Below are 27,500 nucleotides of genomic sequence, written 5' to 3'. Positions count from 1 at the left end.
TTTCTACATTCTACAACAATACTGGGGATTTCAAAACTATAAAATAACACATATGGAATTAGGTAATTACGTAACAACAACAAAAACAACAGTTGGTTGTTATTTTAAGACACAGAGGTCGGCCTTTCTGTAATAGTTCTTGCAAGAACAGTATTGTCAAGTGCATTTGCAAAATCCGTCCAGCACCATAATGAAACTGTCTCTCATGAAGGCCGTCCCAGGAGGGCGAGACCAAAACCTACCTCTGTCTCAGACCAGAAGTTCATTTAGAGTTATCAGCCTGAAAAATGACCAATTAACAGCCCCTCAGATTAGAGGCGTTATGAAGTCTTTACAGAGCAGAAGTAGCAGAAACATCTCACCATTAACTGTTCTAAGGAGATTAATGCATTTTTGGACACCTTCAGCATTCCTATATATATATATATATATATATACTGTTTAATTACGATCTGATTGTAAACAGGGACGGGGCTTTGGAATTATCTAATTATTTCTGAGATTTTGTAATGTGGTTTAATATCCTTTAATCTTTAGAAATAAATAAATAAATAAATAAATAAATAAACAGTTACGGGTTTTTGTTTATACAAATAGCACAGACTGTTTCTCCATAATTCTCTGACTCTTTTAATAGAAGATGAATTTCTTGGCCTTTCTGGATCTCATTACAATGAAGGAGTGCTATCAGTTCTATAAAAATAAATACCATTAAAAGAAATGATTAAGCATTTAATTTAAAATTGTTTTTCATTTGTAGATTTTTATTACTCACAAAAAGCTTTTTATAGTTTAAAAGCATTCAGTAATAAAATATACACCAATTAGAAATTATATATATATATATAAACACCTACATATTATATACATCTCTATTGTTTGTTAAACATTGTGTGTGTGTGTGTGTGTGTGTGTGTGTGTGTGTATCTGTGCTTGCGGTCATGTGCAGCGTCCAACCCTCAGATGTGTGACGGTCTTGGGCGGGTCTTCAGGAGGTGTGTCATCTGTGATTAACACAACAAGGTGTAACCGTGTGGTTCAGTCCACAGCTTGTCACGTCACACAGTAATGCCTTATATTCCACTCTGGTCACATGACCCTGAACACACTGGTCACATGCTTCTCTTTGCACTTGGAGGGTGTTGATCCCCACAGGCTGAATCCTGTCCTGCAGAATCTCATTGGTGTTCACTACATCAGTAAGTAGATCAGAAGTCAAAAGTGATGTAGATACGTGCAGTGCTCTAACACACACCACGTGCAGTGTGCAGTGGTCTAACACACACCACGTGCAGTGTGCAGTGCTCTAACACACACTGTGTGCAGTGTGCAGTGCTCTAACACACACCGTGTGCAGTGTGCAGTGCTCTAACACACACCGTGTGCAGTGTGCAGTGCTCTAACACACACCACGTGCAGTATGCAGTGCTCTAACAAATGCCGTGTGCAGTGTGCCGTGCTCTAACACACACCACGTGCAGTGTGCAGTGCTCTAACACACACTGTGTGCAGTGTGCAGTGCTCTAACACACACCGTGTGCAGTGTGCAGTGCTCTAACACACACCGTGTGCAGTGTGCAGTGCTCTAACACACACCACGTGCAGTGTGCAGTGCTCTAACACACACCGTGTGCAGTGTGCAGTGCTCTAACACACACCGTGTGCAGTGTGCCGTGCTCTAACACACACCACGTGCAGTGTGCAGTGCTCTAACACATGCCGTGTGCAGTGTGCCGTGCTCTAACACACACCACGTGCAGTATGCAGTGCTCTAACACACACCACGTGCAGTGTGCAGTGCTCTAACACATGCCGTGTGCAGTGTGCCGTGCTCTAACACACACCACGTGCAGTATGCAGTGCTCTAACACATGCCGTGTGCAGTGTGCCGTGCTCTAACACGCACCACGTGCAGTGTGCAGTGCTCTAACACACACTGTGTGCAGTGTGCAGTGCTCTAACACACACCACGTGCAGTGTGCAATGCTCTAACACACACCACGTGCAGTGTGCAGTGCTCTAACACACCCCACGTTCAGTGTGCAGTGCTTTAACACACACCACGTGCAGTGTGCAGTGCTCTAACACACACCATGTGCAGTGTGCAGTGTGAATGCTCTAACACACACCAGTGCACAGTGCTCTAACACACACCAGTGTGCAGCGTGCAGTGCTCTAACACACACCAGTGTCACACCATCTCTCTCTCTCTCTCTCTCTCTCTCTCTCTCTCTCACACACACACACACACACACACACAGTTAGTCATTTGACATGCAGCTCATGTTATCTGGTTCTTGTAACACCAGCATTAAAAGTCACCAAGAACCCAACAGGCTACACTTCATTAAAGCAACACACACACACACACACACACACACACACACACACGCACACTCTCTCTCTCTCTCTCTCTCTCTCTCTCTAAAGGCCATGCCACATTTATTATCTTAGCACAAGCTGCTTTACAAGATGTCAGCGTCTGCTCTTTCTTTACTTTATTCACTCAGTCTCTCACTCTGTGTGTGTGTGTGTGTGTGTGTGTGTGTGTGTGTGTGTGTGTGTGTGTGTGTGCGTGTGTGTGTGCAAAATGGCATCTGGTGAAGATTCACTGACTGTAGACAACTTGAGAGTGAGTGACCTAATACACTCACCCTATCACTATATCAAAGGATGGGAAAAAGGTTTATAGAGAGAAGTGAATAAGTTAGCACACCCTTCTCTCTATCTCTCTCTCTGTCCTGTCTGTCTCAGTGTCTGTTCGCACTCATATGACTCTCTGTTTCAATCTCATAAAGCTTCAATCACACACACACACACACACACACACACACACACACACACACACACACACACACAAACTGATTGGTGATGATGTATGCATGTGGAGAATCAGCTTCGTGCTTTTATCCTCCGGATGCCTGACACACAGCGAAACACAGAGGAAGTGAACACCAGAGAGAGAGAGAGAGAGAGAGAGAGAGAGAGACAGAGAAAGAGAGAAAGAGACAGAGAGAGAGACAGATAGAGAGAGAAAGAGTCAGAGAGAGAGACAGAGAGAGTGACAGAGACAGAGAGAAATAGAGAGAGACAGAGAGAGGTGGCCACTGGGTGGCACTGTTTTTCATGGGAATGTAAATGATGACAGCAAAATGTGGTATAAATGTGGCCTGTTTTGATCAGACAGACAGAAAGAAAGAAAGAAGGAAAGAAAGAAAGAAGAAAGAAAGAACACAAATCAGCAGAGTCACAACCACACACAGCTGTGGAGGTGAATAGAGTATGATAAGCTTTAAATTATTATCATCATCATCATCATCTCAACCATCATCATCATCACTATCATCATCATCATCACCAACACCACCATCATCATCTCAACCACCATCTTCATCATCACCACCATCTTCATCATCATTGTCAACATCCTCACCATCATCATCATCACCATCAGCATCAACGACAGCTCAACCATTATTGTCATCATCATGATCACAACCATCACCATCGTCTCAACCATCATCTTCATCATCATCATCATCATCACTATTATCATGATCACCACCATCATCACCATCATCAGCTGAACCACCATCTTCATCATCATCACCATCATCACTATTATTATGATCACTACCATCATTATCACCATCATCATCACCACCATCTTCATCATTATCACCACCATCATCATCATCATCATCATTTTCATCATAATCACCACCATCAGCATCATCATCATCACCATCAGCATCATCAACATCATCACCATCAGCATCAACATCATCATCATCATCATCACCTCATTGTCATCATTAACATCACCACCACCATCATCATCAACATGATCATCCCCACCATCATCATCAATACCACCATCATTATCACCACCATCATCATCATCATCATTATCATCATCACCACCATTATCATCATCATCATCGTCACCATCACCGTCACCACCACCATCATCACCATCATCTTCAACCCCATCATTCATTACCACCACCACATCATCTTCTTCATCATTATCACCATCATCACCATCAACATCATTGTCATTTTTAACATCATCATCATCATCATCATCATCACCATCATCACCATTATCAATATCATTACCCTCACCACCATCATTAACACCATCACTATTATTATTATCATTATCATCACCACCACCACCATCATCATCATCATCATCATCATCAGATCACAGGATTTACCAATTTTACCTCATTCCTAAAATCAGTTTGACTTCTTTCTAATCATCACTAGCAGAAGGTGATTAATATAAGTGTAAGAGTATAAATGTTATTCCTATAGAGTAATAATCTGAGAGTCATTTTTACTCTGTGGTTTAAAATAACTCTCTGTATGTACGCAGAGCCGAGCATGACAGTGTATCTGTAAATACTTATTAGCAACTTCAACTGTGTGTCATTACAGCACTAATGAACAAGCGCTTATTTAAAAGTGAGCATGTTGGCACTAGAGCTATGTGTGTGTGTGTGTGTGTGTGTGTGTGTGTGTTGGTGGTGTTAGAGTGGGTGCAGAGGCCCAGTTTGGAAAACTTTTGTCTTCCTGTCCTCACTTTCTAATGCCTGGCATGCACACACACACACACACACACACACACACACACTTTATTATCCCTCACACTCCAGGAACACTACTGTATATAGTGCACTCCGTCTGCAGGGTCTTACTTTAGGACACTACATTAGGGAGTGTATTCCGCGTGCATGAGACACACGTGCTCTGTGGACACTCCGTGTCTCCTGTTAGACCACTAGAGGGCAGATGAGGCTCGGAGACGGAGCAGAGCTAGACACACACACACACACACACTCACACACACACAGAGTGAGGTTTAGAGGGTAAGATAGATGGAGTGGGATGGGTGTGAGACTTGTTAACGGGAGTTTAACACACACACACACACACACACACACACACGTGGCCTCTATCTGCTCGCCCAAAATGAAGACAATAAAAATGTCTCGTATTTTTCCCGGGACCGGTGTGTCGCCCCCCCCCCTCCCGCCTTTAACAACCACCCCCCCCCCCTCCTCTCCCGAGCGCGCGCTGTAACTCATTCATTCAGTTTAATCAGGAGGCAGAAGGGTGCGCGCGCGCGCGCGCGTGCCCGCGGGTAAAGACGGAAGGGTTCCTCCTGAAATGCGCGTGCGCGTGTTTAAACTCGGAGACTTTCATCCTGTACGATTTAGTTTATTAATAGTAGAGTTTGTTAGTGTGATATAAACCGGGTGCAGAGGTTGCCAGATGTTTATTATCTCCGCTATATAGGGAACACACATGTCGCCTTAATACCACACACACACACACACACACACACAGAGAAGTGTGTGTGGAGCCATTCATTAACCAGTGGCGCGGTGATGGTGTGTGTGTGTGTGTGTGTGTGTGTGTGTGTGTGTATGTGGTATGAACGCGACATTCCCGAACTGGCAACATCAAAGAGTTTGTGCGCGAAGCCGCTCTCTCCTGAGGCTGTGTGACTGACACTCGCTCTGTCCAATCAGCGCGCGGTCTGATCCGGGCGTCCGCGCTGCTATTGGCGCGTGTGGGCGGGGCTTCGCGTGCAAAAAGCGGAGAGAAGGCGCGCGGAGCTCAGAGCTCTCAGAGAGCGCAGCGGAGTGAGGACACGGGGACAGAGAGAGGGACAGAGAGGGGGACAGAGAGGGGGGTCACTCCGTACCTATACAGCAGGACAGAGGGAGGGAGAGAGAGACAGAGGATATTAATGTGATCTGGATTTATTCTGCACTTAAAGACCAGAGAAGACTGAGAGAAGAGTCGGATTGTCTTTACTTCCTCTCTGTGGAGTTTACACCACCAGGAGTTTGTGTTCATCCTCTTCTCTCTCTCTCTCTTTCTGTGTGTGTGTGTGTGTGTGTGTGCGCGCGCACCTGTTATAACGGATATGCGGGACGCGGTGCGGAGCCCGGCGCGCGCTCTGGAGCAGGAAGAGCAAGGGATGAATAAATAAGTAACTCAGAAAAAAAGAAGCACTGATTTTTTTTTATTACTTCATTTTTGTAAATTATTAAAGTTTTTATTTTTCTACATTTCACACACACACATATATATTCTATTTTTTAAAGCGATGTTGATGCTTTGGGTGTTACTGGCACTTCTGGCTCGAGCACATGCGCAGTTGCGCTACACGGTGCCAGAGGAGCAGGAGCGTGGCACGGTGGTGGGTAACGTGGCCGAGGACCTAGGGTTAGACGTCACCAAGCTGTCCGCGCGTCGCTTCCAGACGGTGCCGGTGCCGAGCTCGCCACGCTCCTCTCCGCCCCCCGCGCTGCTCGAGGTGGACCTGGAGAGCGGCACGCTGGTGGTGCGTGAACGCGTGGACCGAGAGGATCTGTGCGGCAGGAGTACTCCGTGCCTCTTACACCTGGAGATGTTCCTCGAGGACCCGCTCGAGCTTTTCCGTGTGGAGACAGAGGTGCTGGATGTGAATGACAACGCGCCGCGTTTTCCACGCTCCGACATCGCCGTAGAGATCAGCGAGAGCGCCACACCTGGAACGCGCTTTCCCGTGGACGGTGCCTTCGATCCTGATGTGGGCACGAACTCTCTGAGCGCATACGCCATCACAAGCAACGAGCACTTTCGCCTGGACGTCCAGACACAGGGTGACGGGAGCCGGTATGCTGAACTTGTGCTGGAAAAACCGTTGGATCGCGAGAAGCAGGCGGTGCACCGTTACGTGCTTACGGCCGTGGACGGAGGACAGCCTCAGCGGACTGGAACCGCACTGCTGGTGGTTACTGTGCTGGATTCTAATGACAACCCACCCATCTTCGACCAGTCCGTCTACTCGGTCACGCTGCGTGAGAACTCCCCCGTGGGCACACTCGTCATCCAACTAAACGCCACCGATGCAGACGAGGGCACTAACGGGGAGGTGGTGTACACGCTTAGCAGTCATAACCCGCCACGTGTACGCGAACTGTTTGCTGTTGATGCGCGCACAGGCCGTGTGGAAATTGTTGGGGAGGTGGATTACGAGGAGAGCAGCACGCACCAGATTCACGTCCAGGCCCGAGACATGGGGCCAAATGCGGTCCCAGCGCACTGTAAGGTCTTACTCAAGCTCGTGGATGTAAATGATAACTCGCCTGAGATCGGTTTCAGCACTGTGACGGAGTCCGTTAGCGAACGCGCGACTCCTGGCACCGTAGTCGCCATGCTTAGTGTCTCTGACAGAGACTCGGGTGAAAATGGGCGTGTTACCTGTGAGCTTCTTGGTGGAGGAAAGGGTGAGGAAGCTCCGCCCTTCAAGCTCAAGCCTTCCTCCTTAAAAAACTACTACACCGTGGTGACAGACGGAGCGCTGGACCGCGAGCAGGTGGAGTCGTACACGCTTACAGTGGTCGCACGAGATAATGGCACGCCACCGCTGACCACCAGCAAGTCCATCCGTGTACGTGTAGCAGATGAGAATGACAATGCGCCACGTTTCGCACAGGCCATTTACGAGGTGCACGTGACTGAGAACAACGTGCCTGGTGCATACATCTATGCTGTTACTGCAACAGATGTGGACTTTGGTGAGAACGCGCGTGTAACTTACTCTATAGAGGAGCGTGAGATCCAGGGCATGTCTGTGCTGACGTACGTATCCATCAACGCAGAAAATGGCTATGTGTATGCACTGCGCAGCTTCGATCACGAGCAAATCAGGGAGTTTAGCTTCACAGCATGTGCAACAGACTGCGGTGCCCCAGAGCTCACAGCAAATGCCACCGTGCGGGTGATTGTAGTGGACCAGAACGACAACGCACCGTCTGTGATCGCGCCACTGGGTAAAAATGGTACAGCAGCCCGCGCCCCTTTGCCCCGGTCAGCGGAGCCAGGATACCTGGTGACACGGGTGATCTCCACCGACGCGGACGACGGTGAAAACGCACGTCTCTCGTACAGCATTGCACACGGAAACGACCTGGGCCTGTTCCGTATGGATTGGAGGAGCGGTGAACTTAGAACTGCACGCCGGGTGACTGGCGGGAAACGGGACTCGGTGCTGCAGTCCCAGTCACATCCTCGTACCTATGAGCTACTGATCGAGGTGAGGGACCACGGGCAGCCACCGCTCTCCTGCTCTGCCCGCATCGATGTGGTCCTCGTGGATGGTGCTGCAGTGACCCTCGACGAGGAAGGAGGGGAGAAGGAGGGCAGAGGAGCACGCGGCGGGGCCCGAGGTTCGTCTAGTTCTGACGAGGGAGCACCAGAGATGACGCTTGTTCTCCTTGTGGCGCTCGGTTCCGTGTCGTCCGTATTTCTCCTCGCCATGATCGTGCTGGCTGTGCGCTGCCGCCGGAAGGACAAAAAATTCACCGCATTTACCTGCGTGACAGGAGAGTGCTGCTCCTGCTGTGGCTCATGCTGTGGCCGACGGCCACGTGGACGGCAGAAGAAACTCACCAAGTCGGATATTGTGCTAGTGCAGAGCAAAACTTCAGCGCAGGTTCCCGTGGAGGAATCCGGCACTGGGGGCAGCGGGACATTCGGCACACACCTCCATCAACACCATCACCACTGCTACCAGGTGTGCCTCACACGTGAGTCTGCCAACACCACTGACCTGATGTTCCTGCAGCCGTGTTGCAGCCCGTCACGCAGCACCACAGACACGGAGCACAGCAGCACTGCCCGAGGAGCCGCCGCTGTTCTTCTGACTGACCAGCAACCAGACATCATCTCCAACGGCAGCGTCTTGTCTGGAGAGGTGAGTACAAAAGCCGTCTCAGTCCCTTCATACGCACTTGATTCTGTGTCTGATTACATGCATTTGGAGTGTGTTAGTGTGACTGAGATGAGAATACGGAACGTTTTTAATTAGACCACATCATTTTGGGTTATAATGAGTGTGAGAAGATCAAGCAAAATAAATGCAGTGCAAAAGCCGAATTAACAGATGTATTGTTTAATTTACTTTTATAACATCAAATGCAGATCGTCATGACTAGTTTATTTTTAGTTTGTCTAAATTAATAGCTGAACTGCAAAATGAACTTGGACAGAGCTGAAGGAAATTTTGAACCTAATTCAATTCCTAAAATTGAATTAAGTTACAATATTGAATGAAAATAGTATGTTGTATGACAATTAACAGACATTAATATAGACACTATGTAACTCTGGAGGCATTCATATGGCAATACAGATGCTACAGGGTACCACCTAATTCAGTGTCTCACCTTATGATGAATGAAAATGGAATGAAAGAAGAAGGAACATAAAAAATTAGGAACATGAATATAAAAGAGTATGAATATTAACATAAGTGACCATCTATTACTGTTCTAATGAGAGATTAAAGTAGCTGAACATACTGCAGATGTGAACAGTGTGATTTGGCAAGATTATACATTTTAAATGTGGGACAAATATTCAGAAGGAAAGTAATATAATTAATCAATATTGCACATTACAGTAGTGCACATTGGTTTGTTGAATAGCTCATTTGTCCTGTGGAGAGTTTTATGCAGTAGAGAAGGGGGGGTGGGGGGGCTGTAAAGAAATATGAACTAAGAGTCTCCGAAATGTGAAGACGTGAGAGTGTGTAGTGCAAATCGTTCCTAACGTTCAGTAAGAGTGTTTGTTACTGTTCAGTTCTCAAATAGCGCTGTTGTACGAACTACAGAAATTAATCTCACACTATAAATATATTGTAACTCTGCAGACATTAATATGAGACTCCAGATGTTGAAACTCTGCAGACATTATTTTGAGACCACAGACACTAATGTAAACTTCCATGTGACGCTACAGACGCAAATCTAACTTTGTAGACAGTAATATGACGTTACAAACGCTAATGTAACACTGTAGACATTATTTTGAGACACCAGACGCTGATGTAACTCTGTAAACATTAATATGACACTACAGACACTAATGTAACTCTGTAGACGTTATTTTAAGACTCCAGCTGCTAATGTAACTCCGTGGACATTAAAATAACACTCCAGGCGTTAACGTAACTCTTATGTAATATGACACTACAGACGCTAATGTAACTCCGTAGACATAAATATGACACTACAGATGCTAATGTAACTCTGTAGACATTATTTTGAGACTACAGACGCTTATGTAACTTCGTAGACATTAATATGATGCTAGAGACGCAACTATAACTTTGTAGACAGTAATATGACGCTAAAGATGCTAATGTAACTCCGTAGACAATATTATGACACTCCAGACGTTAACGTAACTCTGTAGACATTAATATGACATTAAAGACTTTAATGTAACTCTGTAGACATTATTTTGAGACTACAGACGCTAATGTTACTGTGTAGACATTATTTTGAGACTCCAGCTGCTAATGTAACTCTGTAGACATTAATATAACACTCCAGACATTAATGTAACGCCGTGGACATTAATATAACACTCCAGACATTAACGTAACTCTGTAGACATTAATATGACACTACAGACGCTAATGTAACTCTGTAGACATTATTTTGAGACAACAGACACTAAAGTAACTCTGTAGACATTATTTTGAGACTACAGACGCTAATTTAACTCCGTAGACATGAAGATGACACTACAGGTGCTAATGTAACTCTGTAGACATTAATACAACATTACAGACACTAATATAACTCAGTAGACATTTATGACACTACAGACGCTGATGTAATTCTGTAGACAGTAATATGATGCTACAGCTGCTAATGTAAATCTATAGACATTAATATGACCCTGCAGACGCTAATGTTACGCTAGACAGTAATATAACACTAAAGACGGTAATGTAAATCTGTAGGCATTAATATGGCACTACGGACGCTAATATAACTCTGTAGACATTAATATGACGCTCCAGACATTAATGTAACTCTGTAGACATTTTTTTTAAACTACAGATGCAAATGTAACTCTGTCGACATCGATATGACACTACAGACGCTAATGTAACTGTGGAGACATTATTTTGAACTACAGACGCTAATGTAACTCTGTAGACATTAATATGACACTAAAGACGCTAACATAACTCTGTAGCCATTATAATAACACTAAAGACGATAATGTAACTCGGTAGACATGAATATGACACTACAGATGCTAATGTAACTGTGTAGACATTAATATGACACTACAGACACTAATGTAACTGTGGAGACATAATTTTGAACTACAGACGCTAATGTAACTCTGTAGACATTAATATGACACTACAGACGCTAATGTAACTCTGTAGACATTAATTTGACACTACAGACACTAATGTAACTGTGGAGACATTATTTTGAACTACAGATGCTAATGTAACTCCGTATACATTAATATGACACTGAAGACGCTAATGTAACTCCGTATACATTAATATGACACTACAGACGCTAATGTAACTCTGTAGACATTAATATGACACTAAGGACGCTAATGTAACTCCGTAGACATTAATATGACACTAAAGACGCTAACATAACTCTGTAGCCATTATAATAACACTAAAGACGATAATGTAACTCGGTAGACATGAATATGACACTACAGATGCTAATGTAACTGTGTAGACATTAATATGACACTACAGACACTAATGTAACTGTGGAGACATAATTTTGAACTACAGACGCTAATGTAACTCTGTAGACATTAATATGACACTACAGACGCTAATGTAACTCTGTAGACATTAATTTGACACTACAGACACTAATGTAACTGTGGAGACATTATTTTGAACTACAGATGCTAATGTAACTCCGTATACATTAATATGACACTGAAGACGCTAATGTAACTCCGTATACATTAATATGACACTACAGACGCTAATGTAACTCTGTAGACATTAATATGACACTAAGGACGCTAATGTAACTCCGTAGACATTAATATGACACTAAAGACGCTAACATAACTCTGTAGCCATTATAATAACACTAAAGACGATAATGTAACTCGGTAGACATGAATATGACACTACAGATGCTAATGTAACTGTGTAGACATTAATATGACACTACAGACACTAATGTAACTGTGGAGACATTATTTTGAACTACAGATGCTAATGTAACTCTGTAGACATTAATATGACACTAAAGACGCTAATGTAACTCCGTAGACATTAATATGACACTAAAGACGCTAACATAACTCTGTAGCCATTATAATAACACTAAAGACGATAATGTAACTCGGTAGACATGAATATGACACTACAGATGCTAATGTAACTGTGTAGACATTAATATGACACTACAGACACTAATGTAACTGTGGAGACATAATTTTGAACTACAGACGCTAATGTAACTCTGTAGACATTAATATGACACTACAGACGCTAATGTAACTCTGTAGACATTAATTTGACACTACAGACACTAATGTAACTGTGGAGACATAATTTTGAACTACAGACGCTAATGTAACTCTGTAGACATTAATATGACACTACAGACACAAATATAACTTTGTAGACATTAATTTGACACTACAGACACTAATGTAACTGTGGAGACATAATTTTGAACTACAGACGCTAATGTAACTCTGTAGACATTAATATGACACTACAGACGCTAATGTAACTCTGTAGACATTAATATGACACTACAGACGCTAATGTAACTCTGTAGACATTAATTTGACACTACAGACACTAATGTAACTGTGGAGACATTATTTTGAACTACAGATGCTAATGTAACTCCGTAGACATTAATATGACACTAAAGACGCTAATGTAACTCCGTATACATTAATATGACACTGAAGACGCTAATGTAACTCCGTAGACATTAATATGACACTAAAGACGCTAATGTAACTCCGTAGACATTAATATGACACTGAAGACGCTAATGTAACTCCGTAGACATTAATATGACACTACAGACGCTAATGTAACTGTAGATGCTGCATGTCTCTGTAGACGATATTATGATTATGTGGATGTTACTACAACACTGGAGTGGTTATATTAACTCTGAAGAGGTCGATATCACACAGCAGACGTATGTATCTGAAATGTACGCAGAACTTTTCTAATGTTATCATGAACAGCAGACTTTAATGCAACACAGTCTAAGTTAGTGTTACTAAGTTGACTTAATCCTAAGACTAAACACAGGCTTGGGAAGATGTTTCGAGACGGGAGTGCGGCTCTTCCGACCAACACTTTTACCTCGTCATCATCTCATTATTAATATTTAATATTATTTGTCCGCAATAATATCACTTCACATCAATGCAGGGGCGAGCTCACAGGAGGGCTGGAGGACATGTCACCCCACATTTTTCGCAATAGAGGGAAATTCTACCTCACCAATAAACTGACGTCCATTAACCAGGGTTCAAACTCATGAAACTGCCCTCTGCAGTGTACTATCGTGTGTATTATTACACTCAGTTGGGAGGAAGCAGCGGAGAAATGAACAGAAGTTCACGATAGCGTTTACTACAAATAACACGCCGTAGCAGAGAGAAGATTCTCAGCGGGTTGAAGGTGAGCTTTATGGAGCAGTGTAGGACACAAACACTGACAGAATATATTTACTGTGTGTTTCTGTTGTGTGTTACGCACGCTAGCGTAAGCCCTGTGTAAGCTCTATGATGTCGCTGCTTTAATTCGAATTCTCTGCTTATTACCGCAGTACAGTAACAGTTACTACGTCCCTGTAAACGTTAGACTTAGTGATGCAACAGATCAAAAAACTCAGGTTTTAGACCGTTTTCGGGTTTAGCTGGGTACCTTGGTAATAGAAATTACTGTAGGCTATTTTTATGGAAACAGAGTTTGTACATGTACACAATAACTCAGGTACAGTATGAGTTCTGGTACAGATGTTATTATGTGGTCTGGTTCGCATCATAGTAAGTGTTGAGCACTGCACAGGGGGATTCATGCGGTGTGATCTGGCAGTGCACACCGCCGCATGAGAGAGAGAGAGAGTCTGAGCGACTGGACATACAACAAACAACCTTTGTTTCTCTGGATTAGATCCAAATTTACAGTATCTTGCCATAGAGTTACAGTAAACGCTTATTTTGCATTATGATAATTAAACTTCACAATTAATCTTCAATGTGGTGCAGGCTAAACATACGGACCATGGATCAGATCGGGTCTTTGACAAACATGCTAGAGATATAGAAGACTTTGTTGACATTATGTGACGTTTATATAATGCGGTTGAAATTAGTGTAATGCTAAAGATGTTAGTCTAACAAGGTAGACGTTGATGGTACACTAATAAATGTTACGGACATAAACGTAACACTAGACTAGAATGTAATGCAGTAGACATTAATGTAATGCTAAAGATGTTAATGTAACTAGGTAGACTTTAATGTTACACTAATGTACCACTCTAGACATTAATATAATGCTACTGCATAGACATTACAATAGTGCTGTAGATGTCGATGTAATACAGTGGACGTTAACACTGTAACAATGTAGACATTAATGTAATGCTGTAGATGTTAGTGTAATGTTGTAGACATTAATGTAACGCTGTAGGTGTTAGTGTAATGTTGTAGACATTAATGTAACGCTGTAGGTGTTAGTGTAATGTTGTAGACATTAATGTAACGCTGTAGGTGTTAGTGTAATGTTGTAGACATTAATTTATCGCTGTAGATGTTAGTGTAATGTTGCAGACATTATTGTAACGCTGTAGATGTTAGTGTAATGTTGTAGACATTAATGTAACGCTGTAGATGTTAGTGTAATGTTGTAGATGTTAGTGTAATGTTGTAGACAATAATGTAACGCTGTAGGTATTAGTGTAATGTTGTAGACATTAATGTAACGCTGTAGATGTTAGTGTGATGTTGTAGACATTAATGTAACGCTGTAGATGTTAGTGTGATGTTGTAGACATTAATGTAACGCTGTGGATGTTAGTGTAATGTTGTAGACATTAATGTAACGCTGTGGATGTTAGTGTAATGTTGTAGACATTAATTTATCGCTGTAGATGTTAGTGTAATGTTGTAGACATTAATTTATCGCTGTAGATGTAAGTGTAATGTTGTAGACATTAATGTAACGCTGTAAATGTTAGTGTAATGTTGTAGAGATTAATGTAACGCTGTAGATGTTAGTGTAATGTTGTAGACATTAATGTAACGCTGTGGATGTTAGTGTAATGTTGTAGACATTAATGTAACGCTGTAGATGTTAGTGTAATGTTGTAGACATTAATTTATTGCTGTAGATGTAAGTGTAATGTTGTAGACATTAATGTAACGCTGTAAATGTTAGTGTAATGTTGTAGAGATTAATGTAACGCTGTAGATGTTAGTGTAATGTTGTAGACATTAATGTAACGCTGTGGATGTTAGTGTAATGTTGTAGACATTAATGTAACGCTGTAGATGTTAGTGTAATGTTGTAGACATTAATGTAACGCTGTAGGTGTTAGTGTGATGTTGTAGACATTAATGTAACGCTGTAGATGTTAGTGTAATGTTGTAGACATTAATGTAACGCTGTAGATGTTAGTGTAATGTTGTAGACCTTAATGTAACGCTGTAGATGTTAGTGTAATGTTGTAGACCTTTATGTAACGCTGTAGATGTTAGTGTAATGTTGTAGACCTTAATGTAACGCTGTAGATGTTAGTGTAATGTTGTAGACCTTTATGTAACGCTGTAGATGTTAGTGTAATGTTGTAGACCTTAATGTAACGCTGTAGATGTTAGTGTAATGTTGTAGACCTTAATGTAACGCTGTAGGTGTTAGTGTAATGTTGTAGACCTTAATGTAACGCTGTAGATGTTAGTGTAATGTTGTAGACCTTAATGTAACGCTGTAGGTGTTAGTGTAATGTTGTAGACATTAATGTAACGCTGTAGATGTTAGTGTAATGTTGTAGAGATTAATGTAACGCTGTAGATGTTAGTGTAATGTTGTAGAGATTAATGTAACGCTGTAGATGTTAGTGTAATGTTGTAGAGATTAATGTAACGCTGTAGATGTTAGTGTAATGTTTTAGACCCTAATGTAACGCTGTAGATGTTAGTGTAATGTTGTAGACATTAATGTAACGCTGTAGATGTTAGTGTAATGTTGTAGACATTAATGTAACGCTGTAGGTGTTAGTGTGATGTTGTAGACATTAATGTAACGCTGTAGATGTTAGTGTGATGTTGTAGACATTAATGTAACGCTGTAGATGTTAGTGTGATGTTGTAGACATTAATGTAACGCTGTAGATGTTAGTGTGATGTTGTAGACATTAATGTAACGCTGTGGATGTTAGTGTAATGTTGTAGACATTAATGTAACGCTGTAGGTGTTAGTGTAATGTTGTAGACATTAATGTAACGCTGTGGATGTTAGTGTGATGTTGTAGACATTAATGTAACGCTGTAGGTGTTAGTGTAATGTAGACATTAATGTAACGCTGTGGATGTTAGTGTGATGTTGTAGACATTAATGTAACGCTGTAGATGTTAGTGTGATGTTGTAGACATTAATGTAACGCTGTAGATGTTAGTGTAATTGTTTTGTTGTTAATGGACGTCTGTAGACGTTACTGTAACACTGTGAATATTAAGACATCTGTTTAAAGTGTTTATTGTGGGTTTTTGTTCAGATTAAACATCAGAGGACAGAACTCAGTTACCTTGACAGACCTCGTCGTGTTAACAGGTAAACACATACAAACTTTTCTGGTTTGACTTCTCACGTTTCCGTCCGTCTGTCTCTTCATGTCTCACTTTCAGTGTCTGTACAGTTCTGTCTTTCAGGAGGACATAGTGAGCTCTAAAGACAGTGGTCATGGAGACAGCGAGCAGGGAGACAGCGACCACGACGCCACAAACCGTCTGCACTCCTCTGGTCAGTGTCCGTCCACCACATTGTGTGTGTGTGTGTGTGTGTGTGTGTGTGTGTGTGTGTGTGTGTGTGTGTGTGAGAAACGCTTGTACCTAAAACATTTCAATGTCTATTTTAATATGTTATGTTTTGTTTGCAGTCATATAGTTTCATGTGTGTGTGTGTGTGGGGGGGGGGGGGCCTTGATGATGTTAGAGTTGCAGCTTGTGATCAGATACACTGCTGACCTTTGCAACACCCAGACACACAGGCTGCAACTGTGTGTGTGTGTGTGTGTGTGTGTGTGTGTGTGTGTGTGTGTGAGAGAGAGAGAAAGAGAGAGAGTCCATTTCCTAGGAAATAGTGCTGAAGGATCTGCTTTGATATGTGCTTTGTGAACACACACACACGCGCACACACACACACACACACACACGTATAAACCTCAGGTCTTTAAGTACACACTCGAAAATCAATAGGGAAATCATAGAGCATTTCCTTCTTAGAGGTGTGTGTGTGTGCGTGTGTGTGTGTGTGTGTGTGTGTGTGAGTGTGTGTGTGGCAGGGTCAAGATTACAATAGTCATGAGAGACAGGTTAAGAGGCGGGGGATAAGGGTTGGGAGGGCACTTTTAAAATGATTAGAGACATGACCAATTAAGGGGAGGGGTTTAAGTGATGAGAGACAGGATAACGTTGAGGGGTGGGGTTAAACTAATGAGCGACAGGATAAGGGGCGGGGTTAAAGTGATGAGACACAGGATGGGGCGGGGCTAAGGTTATGAGAGACAGGATAACGTGAGACATTATAAGGGGTGGGGTTTGAATAACATCCTTGTTAAGGATGTGCATGTGTGGGTGGGCGGAGCTTTATTATAAATTGCTATATTTGTTAACATCAGCCTTTGTGTGTGTGTGTGTGTGTGTGTGTGTGTGTGTGTGTGTGTTACAGACCTGTTCTCTAACTGTACAGATGAGTGTAAAGCTCTAGGACACTCGGACCGTTGCTGGATGCCCTCGTTTGTCCCTGGTGACGGTCGCCATGGTGCTGATTACCGTAGCAACCTCCACGTCCCGGGGATGGACGCAGTGATGGACGGAGAGGTAGACACGAGCGCATCCACCGAGGACGATCCGTCTTTCTCCACATTTGGGAAAGACAGATCACACCATCACGGCACACACACGTCTCACACACACTCCTATCTGTGTGAGTACTCTCACACTCATACACACACACAAACACACGTCTCTTACACACACACACACTCCTATCACATGCAAACGTACTTCATACTCTAAGTCTAAATCTGAGTCTGTGCACTAAACCCCAGACTGTAACAGGAGCCCAAACCCGTGTGACCCGTCTCACATCCGGACCACGAGCATGTTACAGCAAAGCGTCTGTGGGATCAGCCCTCACTCCACAGCTGATCCACCATTTATCCAGAATCTTCCACGTTGTAACTGAGTAGTTAATAAATCAATATGACATCATCCACTAATTTAATAATTACATGGTCCAATTAAAAAGTTTACATTTGGTTTAGTTCAAGTTCTGAAAAAAACAAAAGTTTAAACTGGCTAAGGCGTACACATTCTTAAAATCAACACCTTTTGTAAAACAGTTCTAATTACGAAGGCCGTTCGAGTCAAACCGGGACTTTATGGTTATGAAGGTACAAGCTAAGTACGGTGATGACACTCATTGGAACTGTTCAAACGTTTTAAAGAAGGTCGTATGTTCAATTCTGGCAGATTTGTTTCAGAGTCCACTGTGGTCGCTCCCGTTAGCATTCAGCGAAATTCACACAAGTGTGTGTGTGTGTGTGTGTGTGTGTGTGTGAACTGTACACACACTCATTCACCATAACCGCTTGCACGTCACAAGAACTTGGCTGGGAGTTATCGCCAAATCCCCCCCCGGACAGTCCTGACCTCACTCCAAAACATTTCCACATTAATGGAATTCCTGGGAGGCCGGCGTTTCAGATGCAAATCACAAGTACTCAGAGAACTTTCTACCTTAATGGTGTCCAAGCACTAGTGAGACACTGGGATAATTGCATTAGTGTATCAGGGGATTATATAGAGAAATAAAGGGAGTTTTTCACTCTCAGGACTGAGTTCTGTTATTTGGTACTATCAAAAGTCCCGCTTTGACTCGAACGGTCCTCGTACAATAATGTGATTAAAATTTAATAATATACAGGTTAATTCAATCAAATGACTAATTAACTGTGTATGTGTGTGTGTGTGTGTGTGTGTACACTGCAGCGCGTAAGAGGGTTTCCTAGCACGTTCTGCACAGACGTGGCATCAGAGACATAGTGAGGAGCGGCGGAGCGGCGCGGCCCGACACCTCCAGACGTCTGTGAACCTGTTGATTTTCGTTCTGCTCCTGTGTGTTTTTTATTTCTCACACTGAAACGCTGGACTGAAAGCGTTCTCAGCAGGACTGAGGGATAAACGCTTCTGAAAATACAGCAGGACAAAAGGACACGAGGACAGAGCGAATAAAGGACGAGAGGAACCAGGAGCGAGGATTGAGAAAGATGGACCAAAAGAAAAGATACACGAACTGATACATGAACAGTTTTACTCTTGCTGACTTTCTCCCGGACCACAAAGTGACTAATCTGAGCCCTTTAGCTGTCTCACTCTCTCTCTCTCTCTCTCTCTCACACACACACACACATCCACCCACACACACACACACACACACACACATACAGCTTTGTATAAAGTGAAGCCCCCAAAGACCTTCCCACCCCCTTACCCCGTGTTCTCTCTCTCTCTCTCTATTCATAGAGAGACACAGTGATGGTTATAGACCAGTGTTCCAGTTGGAACGCTGACCGTCTCCTGGTGCCTTCAGGATCCGACCTGACAGTTTAATCTGCTTGGGTTTTGTACTCGTTCCCCCTCGGGGTGTGTCGGAGCCTCGGCACTGGAATCAGACACAGCAGTCTTACGCTGCATTCTGCTTCGTGTTTTACGGCGGTTGGCATCCAGAAAGCAGGAGGCATCACCGCCAAATTCTGCCCTGCACCGTTATCACTCACGCTAACGAGGCAATACTCATGGAAATACTCATTAAACTCCTGTGAGTCTATGGGATGGGAAGTGGACATGGGTACCCACATCCACCTGTCCTCCTCTGACACGCCCACCTGCCCCGCTCTGACACGCCCACCTGCGCCGCTCTGACACGCCCACCTGTCCCGCTCTGACACGCCCACCTGTCCCGCTCTGACACGCCCACCTGTCCCGCTCTGACACGCCCACCTGTCCCGCTCTGACACGCCCACCTGTCCCATTCTGACCTGTCCACCTGTCCCGCTCTGACACGCCCACCTGCCCTGCTAACACGCCCACCTGGCCCACTCTGACACGCCCACCTGTCCTTCTGACACGCCCACCTGTCCCACTTTGACACACCCACCTGTCCCACTTAGACATGCTCTTCTGTGAGTGAAACAGGTGTAAAGAGGTTAGGGGTCATTAGTGTCATTGTTAGGGATTTTAGGTCTCTTCTTTTTTATCCCTTTTCTCACCTCAGTCTCTTTGACTGTAATCCAACGAATATGAGCCCTTTAGCACAGACAGACACACAAACACACACACACACACACACACACACACACACACAAATACACACAGACTGTACAAAGCGCAGTACTCTTTTGTTCTCGTGTTGCTGGTGGAGTGTTTATGATGCAGATGGAGGGATGGGAAAATACCCGAGTGTGTGAAATAGAAGTTACTCCATCTGGACGTTATGTGTGTCCTCATGTGTGAGACTGTGTACCGTAATAAACATCTATATACCTATCTATACACATATCTATATATCTATATATACACACACACACACACACATATCTATATATCTATATATCTATATCTATACTGTTGGTTTATGTTCTTATAAACACACACAGATTCTAATTAAACTCTAATGGCCTAAACACTGTGATGAGTGACATCACTTCCTGTCTGACTCTCTTTACTCCTTACAGGTTTAAAATCTTTCTTAAACATTCAGCTCTACTTAATTTTGTATTACATCTCATTATTTTCTACACAATTCTGTTTCCTCTGTGGTGTGTAGTAGTGTGTAGTGGTGTGTGTGGTGAGTAGTGGTGTGTAGTAGTGTGTAATGGTGTGTGGCAGTGTGTAGAAGTGTGTGATAAGTGTGCAGTGGTTAGTAGTAGTGTGTAGTAGTGTGTAGTAGTGTGTGACAGCGTGTAGTGGTGTGTGACAGCGTGTAGTGGTGTGTATTAGTGTGTGACAGTGTGTAGTAGTGTGTAGTAGTATATGGTGGTGTGTGAAAATGTGTGAGGAATGTGTAGTAGTGTGTAGTGGTGTGTAGTAGTGTGTGACAGTGTGTAGTAGTGTGTAGTGTTGTGTAGTAGTGTTTAGTAGTATATGACAGTGTGTAGTGGTATATGGTGGTGTGGGAAATGTGTGATAAGTGTGTAGTGGTCTGCAGAAGTGTGTGATAAGTGTGTAGTTGTGTACGGTGGTGTGTGGAAATGTGTGATGAGTGTGTGGTGGTGTGTAGTAGTGTGTAGTGGGGTATAGTTGGTTTGTGGAGGGGTATCATGAGTAGGTAGTAGTGTGTAGTGGTGTGTGGAAGTGTGTGATGAGGCTGTAGTGGTGTGTGGTAGTGTGTAGAAGTATGTGATGAGTGTGTAGTGGTGTGTTGTAGAGTGTGACAGTGTGTAGTAGTGTGTACTGGTGTGTGGCAGTGTGTAGTTGTGTGTGTGGTGTGTAGTAGTGTGTAGTAATGTGTGACATTGTGTAGTAGTGTGTAATAGTGTGTGACTGTATAGTGGTGTGTAGTAGTGTGTGACAGTGTGTAGTAGTGTGTAGTGGTGCCTGGACGTGTGTGATGAGTGTGTAGTGGTGTGTATTATTTTGTAGTTGTGTGTAGTAATGTGTGATAGTGTAGTAGGATATGACAGTGTGTAGTAGTGTGTAGTGAGTGGTGTATAGTGGTGTGGGGAAATGTGTGATGAGTGTTTAGTAGTGTGTAGTTAAAGGTTTTGTGTAGTTTGTTTTTTGAAGTGTATAATTAGTATGTAGTGGTGTATGAAAGTGTATGATAAGTGTGTAAAGGTGTGTGGAAGTGTGTAGTGGTGTGTAGTAGTGTGTGATGGTGTGTGGCAGTGTGTAGAAGTGTGTAATGAGTGTGTAGTGTTGAGTAGTAGTGTGTGACCGTGTGTGTAGTGGTTTGATGAGTGTATAATTAGTGTGTAGTAGTGTGTAATAGTTTGTAGTAGTGTTTGACAATGTGTTATGGTGTGTAGTGGTGTGTAGTGGTGTGTGTGACTGTACTACTATTACATCCTCCTCACAGCCGTAACACAGGTACGCGACAGTGTGTAGTAGTGTGTAGTGGTGTGTGACAGTGTGTAATAGTGTGTAGTGGTGTGTAGTAGTGTGTATTGGTGTGAAGTTTTGTGTAGTAGTGTGTAGTGTTGTGTGCGACTGTACTACTATTACATCTCCCTCACAGCCGTAACACAGGTGTGGTACAGTGTGTAGTTGTGTGGTACAGTGTGTAGTTGTGTGGTACATTGTGTAGTGGTGTGTAGTGGTGTGTGACAGTGTGTAGTGGTGTGCAGTGGTGTATAGTGCTGTGTAGTGGTGTGTGACAGTGTGTAGTGGTATGTGACAGTGTGTAGTGGTGTGTGACTGTATGTGACAGCATGTAGTGGTGTGTGCCTGTGTGTGACAGCATGTAGTGGTGTGTAGTGGTGTGTGCCAGTGTGTAGTGGTGTGTGACAGCATGTAGTGGTGTGTGACAGTGTGTAGTGGTGTGTGACAGTTTGTAGTGGTGTGTAACAGTGTGTAGTGGTGTGTAACAGTGTGTAGTGGTGTGTAGTGGTGTGTGACAGTGTGTAGTGATGTGTAGTGGTGTATAGTGGTGTGTGACAGCGTGTAATGGTGTGTGACAGTGTGTAGTGGTGTGTGACAGTGTGTAGTGCTGTGTGACAGTGTGTAGTGGTGTGTAGTGGTGTGTGACAGTGTGTAGTGGTGTGTAGTGGTGTGTGACAGTGTGTAGTGGTGTGTAGTGGTGTGTGACAGTGTGTAGTGGTGTGTAGTGGTGTGTGACAGTGTGTAGTGGTGTGTGACAGTGTGTAGTGGTGTGTGACAGTGTGTAGTGGTGTGTGACAGTGTGTAGTGGTGTGTAGTGGTGTGTGACAGTGTGCAGTGGTGTGTGACAGTGTGTAGTGGTGTGTGACAGTGTGTAGTGGTGTGTGACAGTGTGTAGTGGTGTATAGTGGTGTGTAGTGCTGTGTGACAGTGTGTAGTGGTGTGTGACAGTGTGTAGTGGTGTGTAGTGGTGTGTGACAGTGTGTAGTGGTGTGTGACAGTGTGTAGTGGTGTATAGTGGTGTGTAGTGCTGTGTGACAGTGTGTAGTGGTGTGTGACAGTGTGTAGTGGTGTGTGACAGTGTGTAGTGGTGTGTGACAGTGTGTAGTGGTGTGTAGTGGTGTGTGACAGTGTGTAGTGGTGTGTAGTGGTGTGTGACAGTGTGTAGTGGTGTGTGACAGTGTGTAGTGGTGTGTAGTGGTGTGTGACAGTGTGTAGTGGTGTGTAGTGGTGTGTGACAGTGTGTAGTGGTGTGTGACAGTGTGTAGTGGTGTGTGACAGTGTGTAGTGGTGTGTGACAGTGTGTAGTGGTGTGTGACAGTGTGTAGTGGTGTGTAGTGGTGTGTGACAGTGTGCAGTGGTGTGTGACAGTGTGTAGTGGTGTGTAGTGGTGTGTGACAGTGTGCAGTGGTGTGTGACAGTGTGTAGTGGTGTGTGACAGTGTGTAGTGGTGTATAGTGGTGTGTAGTGGTGTGTGACAGTGTGTAGTGGTGTGTGACAGTGTGTAGTGGTGTGTAGTGGTGTGTGACAGTGTGTAGTGGTGTGTAGTGGTGTGTAGTGGTGTGTGACAGTGTGTAGTGGTGTGTGACAGTGTGTAGTGGTGTGTAGTGGTGTGTGACAGTGTGCAGTGGTGTGTGACAGTGTGTAGTGGTGTGTGACAGTGTGTAGTGGTGTGTGACAGTGTGTAGTGGTGTATAGTGGTGTGTAGTGCTGTGTGACAGTGTGTAGTGGTGTGTGACAGTGTGTAGTGGTGTGTAGTGGTGTGTAGTGGTGTGTAGTGCTGTGTGACAGTGTGTAGTGCTGTGTGACAGTGTGTAGTGGTGTGTAGTGGTGTGTGACAGTGTGTAGTGGTGTGTAGTGGTGTGTGACAGTGTGTAGTGGTGTGTGACAGTGTGTAGTGGTGTGTAGTGGTGTGTAGTGGTGTGTGTTACTGCACTACTATTACATCCTCCTCACAGCCGTAACACTCCTCATGATTAACACTATTTAACACAAACCCTGGGTGATTAACAACACTTTATCTCTCATCACCCGTGTGTTTATACTGAGACCTCTCTCTCTCTCACACACACACACACACACACACACACACACACACACACACACACAGTGAGATGGTGAGTAATAAATATTTACACCCACACTGAGCTCTGTGATGCTCTCTCTCTCTCTCTCTCTCTCTGGTTATTTCTCTCCAGTGATGTTATTGTTTTCTCTCTTCCTCACTCTCTTTTTTCTTTTTTTCCTTTTTTCATTTTGTTTGTGTTCTACATCTGTCTCTCTCTTACTTCTTGTATTTCTCTCTCTCTCCCTTTTTCTCTCTCTCTCGCCCCCCCCCCCCCCCCCCCCCCCCCCCGACACACACACACACACACACACACACCCTGTGAGTTTGGAGAGTAGATTAGATATACAGGAGCACTGAGATGAATCGGCTGCTCGTCCAATCGAAACAGCTGAAAATATGAAAAACAAAAACCTACACAGTGCATTACCTGAGAGGAGAAGATGGATATATCTCATTAACTTTGCCACACAGACACACACACACACACACACACACACACACATGGACGCACAGGGCTAAGATGACAGGGATAATAAGATGGATCCTTAGTGAAGACGAGCAGATGTGTGTGTGTGTGTGTGTGTGTGTGTGTGTGTGTGTGTGTGAGAGAGAGAGAGAGAGAGAGAGAGAGATGATCAATCAGATGTCATCCTTCACCGAGCTGCATTTGATAGTCCTACATGTAATAGATATTTTATTTTAAAAAGGTTTAGACACCGGGTGGCGGTTGAGGGGATGGGGGCGGGGTGTTTGTTGGGGTTTGGGAGAGTGGTGGTGTAGTGGGCAGCACACTGTGGCCCTGCACCACCAGGGTCCGGGTTCAAGTCCCATCTCGGATCTGTGTGTGGAGTTTGCATGTTCTCCTCGTGCTTAATGTGTAACCCTGGTAAGTTTAAAGACAGACGAATTAAATTGGTGTACCACAGTGCACACACACACACACACACACACACACACACAGTAATGTAGAAGCGAGTCAGAATTAAAACACCTGTGGGTGGAGCCGAGCAGAGAGATAGAGATATACAGTAGATCTGACTGTAATGTGACCCCACTGTACTCAACTCTGTAACTCTAATATACAGCTGGGGGGGGGGGGGCGATGACAACACCACATCCCAAATCTGCCCGGGATGTACACACACACACACACAGTGCAAATACTGATGGCTGATGGGTGTAATTCAATTCAATTCAATTTTATTTGTATTTATCAATTTACATCATCACAGAGCAGCTTTACACAATCAAAAGAATGAAAGTTGTATGAAATGTGAATGTGTATGAATCAAAATGATCAGATTGTCCCTGATGAGCAAGCCTAGGACGACGGCGACAGTGGCGAGGAAAAACTCCCTGAGATGGTAATAGGAAGAAACCTTGAGAGGAACCAGACTCAACAGGGAACCCATCCTCATCTGGGTGATAACAGATAGCAGGGATTGATGTGCATAATGATATGCGAGACTGGAAGTTCAGTATAAGAGGAGATGTGTAAGATTAAAGTCCAGTTTGTTCCTGGAGGCTCAGGTAGACTGTGAGAAATTCCAGTCCTGAACTATTGAGTGACTGAAGTCACAGGTCCTCAGAGAATAGCTGTCTGCGTCAGTCGAGGACAGGACCACCTTCATGGAAAAGTGGAGCCAACCCCAGTCACCACACGCATTCCAGGCAGACCACACGGGGGCATCCATGTGATAAGATCTCCAACCAGAAGCAGGACTCCAGGATGAGTTAGAGAGGTCCAGCGGGCAGAGGGGGTCTGGATCACTGGCAGCTCAGGAGAGACATGTATAGCTCGACAGAGAGATAGGTAGAGGAAAAAGGAGAGAGAGAGAGAGAGAGAGAGAGGAGAGAGCAAAGAGATGGAGAAATAACAGTTAGGTATGGTCACAGTCGAACAATGTAAATTTAGTGTAGAGTGCAAGCAGAGACTCCGGCAGGACTAACTATGACATCATAACTAAAAGGGAGGAGCCAGAAGGAAACACAGACATGAGGGCTTCCTGACATGTAAAGCAAACAATCACCTCACCGTCAGCAAACCTGAGTGATCAATGAGAGTGAGGAAGACAGCATCCAAACATACCAGTTCACCATAATACTCTACGTCCATGAGTCCCCCAGATCTGCTCCTTTACCTAAGGCTAATCTATTTATAAAAATGCTTGGCTAAATAAATAGGTTTTTAGCCTGGACTTAAACACTGAGACTGTGTCTGAGTCCCGAACACTATTTGGAAGACTATTCCATAACTTTGGGGCTTTGTAAGAAAAAGCTTCGCCCCCTGCTGTAGTTTTCATAATACGCGGTACTGACAAGCAGCCTGCATCCTTTGATCGAAGTAGGCGTGGCGGATCGTAAAACACTAGCAGTTCGCTCAGGTACTGCGGCGCGAGACCATTTAATGCTTTATATGTCAAGAGTAGTATTTTAAAATCAATGTGAAATTTCACAGGGAGCCAATGGAGTGAAGATAAGATAGGGGTGATGTGCTCATATCTTCTGGTTCTAGTGAGGACTCTCGCTGCTGCATTCTGGACTAGCTGAAGCTTATTTATGCATCTAGCTGAACAACCAGACAGTAAGGCATTACAATAGTCCAACCTAGAGGTGATAAAAGCATGAACTAGTTTTTCTGCATCGTTTAGCGACAGTATATTTCAGAAGATCTGAGACACGGCGCCCGCTGCTCAGAGTTTTGCCCTGACCCAGAGCAGGTGGCATCGGGGCTGCCGGGCGGCACCAGTGCAGCAGGAGCTGAGGGTAGAGATCAGACCCCCCCCCCCCCCCCCCCCCCACACACACACACACACATTCCCCCTCACCCCCACCCACTCCACGATCTGTTCGAAGGTGTTTAATTAGATTTCCAGCTCGTCCTCGGCGGAGTGCTCCGTCAGCAGATTGCGCGGCACGCTGGGGTTCGTGCGTCTCTCCTCGCCAGCCGGCCGCCGTGGGCTTTTCCAGCAGATGGCCGACTCCTGTGAGAGCCATCACTGCTGCACTCGCACTTCCAGGAGATGCGCTATTATCTGTTCCACAGGGAGAGGAAGAGGAAAAGAGACAGAGAGACACAGAGAGGGGGGAGGGGGGGAGTAGGAAGAGGCGATTAGCGCCGATCCCACTGCCGCTAAGCCTCTGCTCCTGGAGGTGCTGTTCACACTGCAGGTGGAAAGCGAACACACACACACACACACACACACAC

General features: G+C 44.2%; 1 protein-coding gene across 2 annotated transcripts; it reads left to right on the top strand.

Moving 5' to 3' along the window:
* Positions 1-6,127: 6,127 nt before the first annotated feature.
* pcdh10a (protocadherin 10a) lies at positions 6,128-20,062 on the top strand. Of its 2 annotated transcripts, none has more exons than XM_053479480.1 (5): positions 6,128-8,761; positions 16,620-16,675; positions 16,761-16,864; positions 17,792-17,943; positions 19,117-20,062. In XM_053479480.1, exons 1-5 carry the CDS (start codon positions 6,128-6,130, stop codon positions 19,168-19,170), a joined length of 3,000 nt encoding a protein of 999 aa, XP_053335455.1. In that variant the 3' UTR covers positions 19,171-20,062. The 2 variants fall into 2 exon arrangements, with proteins under 2 accessions (XP_053335455.1, XP_053335454.1); XM_053479479.1 differs by having other exon boundaries at positions 17,792-18,049.
* The last annotated feature ends 7,438 nt before the right edge of the window (positions 20,063-27,500 follow it).

This window comes from Clarias gariepinus, chromosome 20, assembly GCF_024256425.1.
Source record: "Clarias gariepinus isolate MV-2021 ecotype Netherlands chromosome 20, CGAR_prim_01v2, whole genome shotgun sequence".
NCBI classification, from domain to species: domain Eukaryota; kingdom Metazoa; phylum Chordata; class Actinopteri; order Siluriformes; family Clariidae; genus Clarias; species Clarias gariepinus.
Note: the sequence above shows the minus strand (reverse complement) of the source record. Positions and strands in the feature narration are given on the sequence as shown.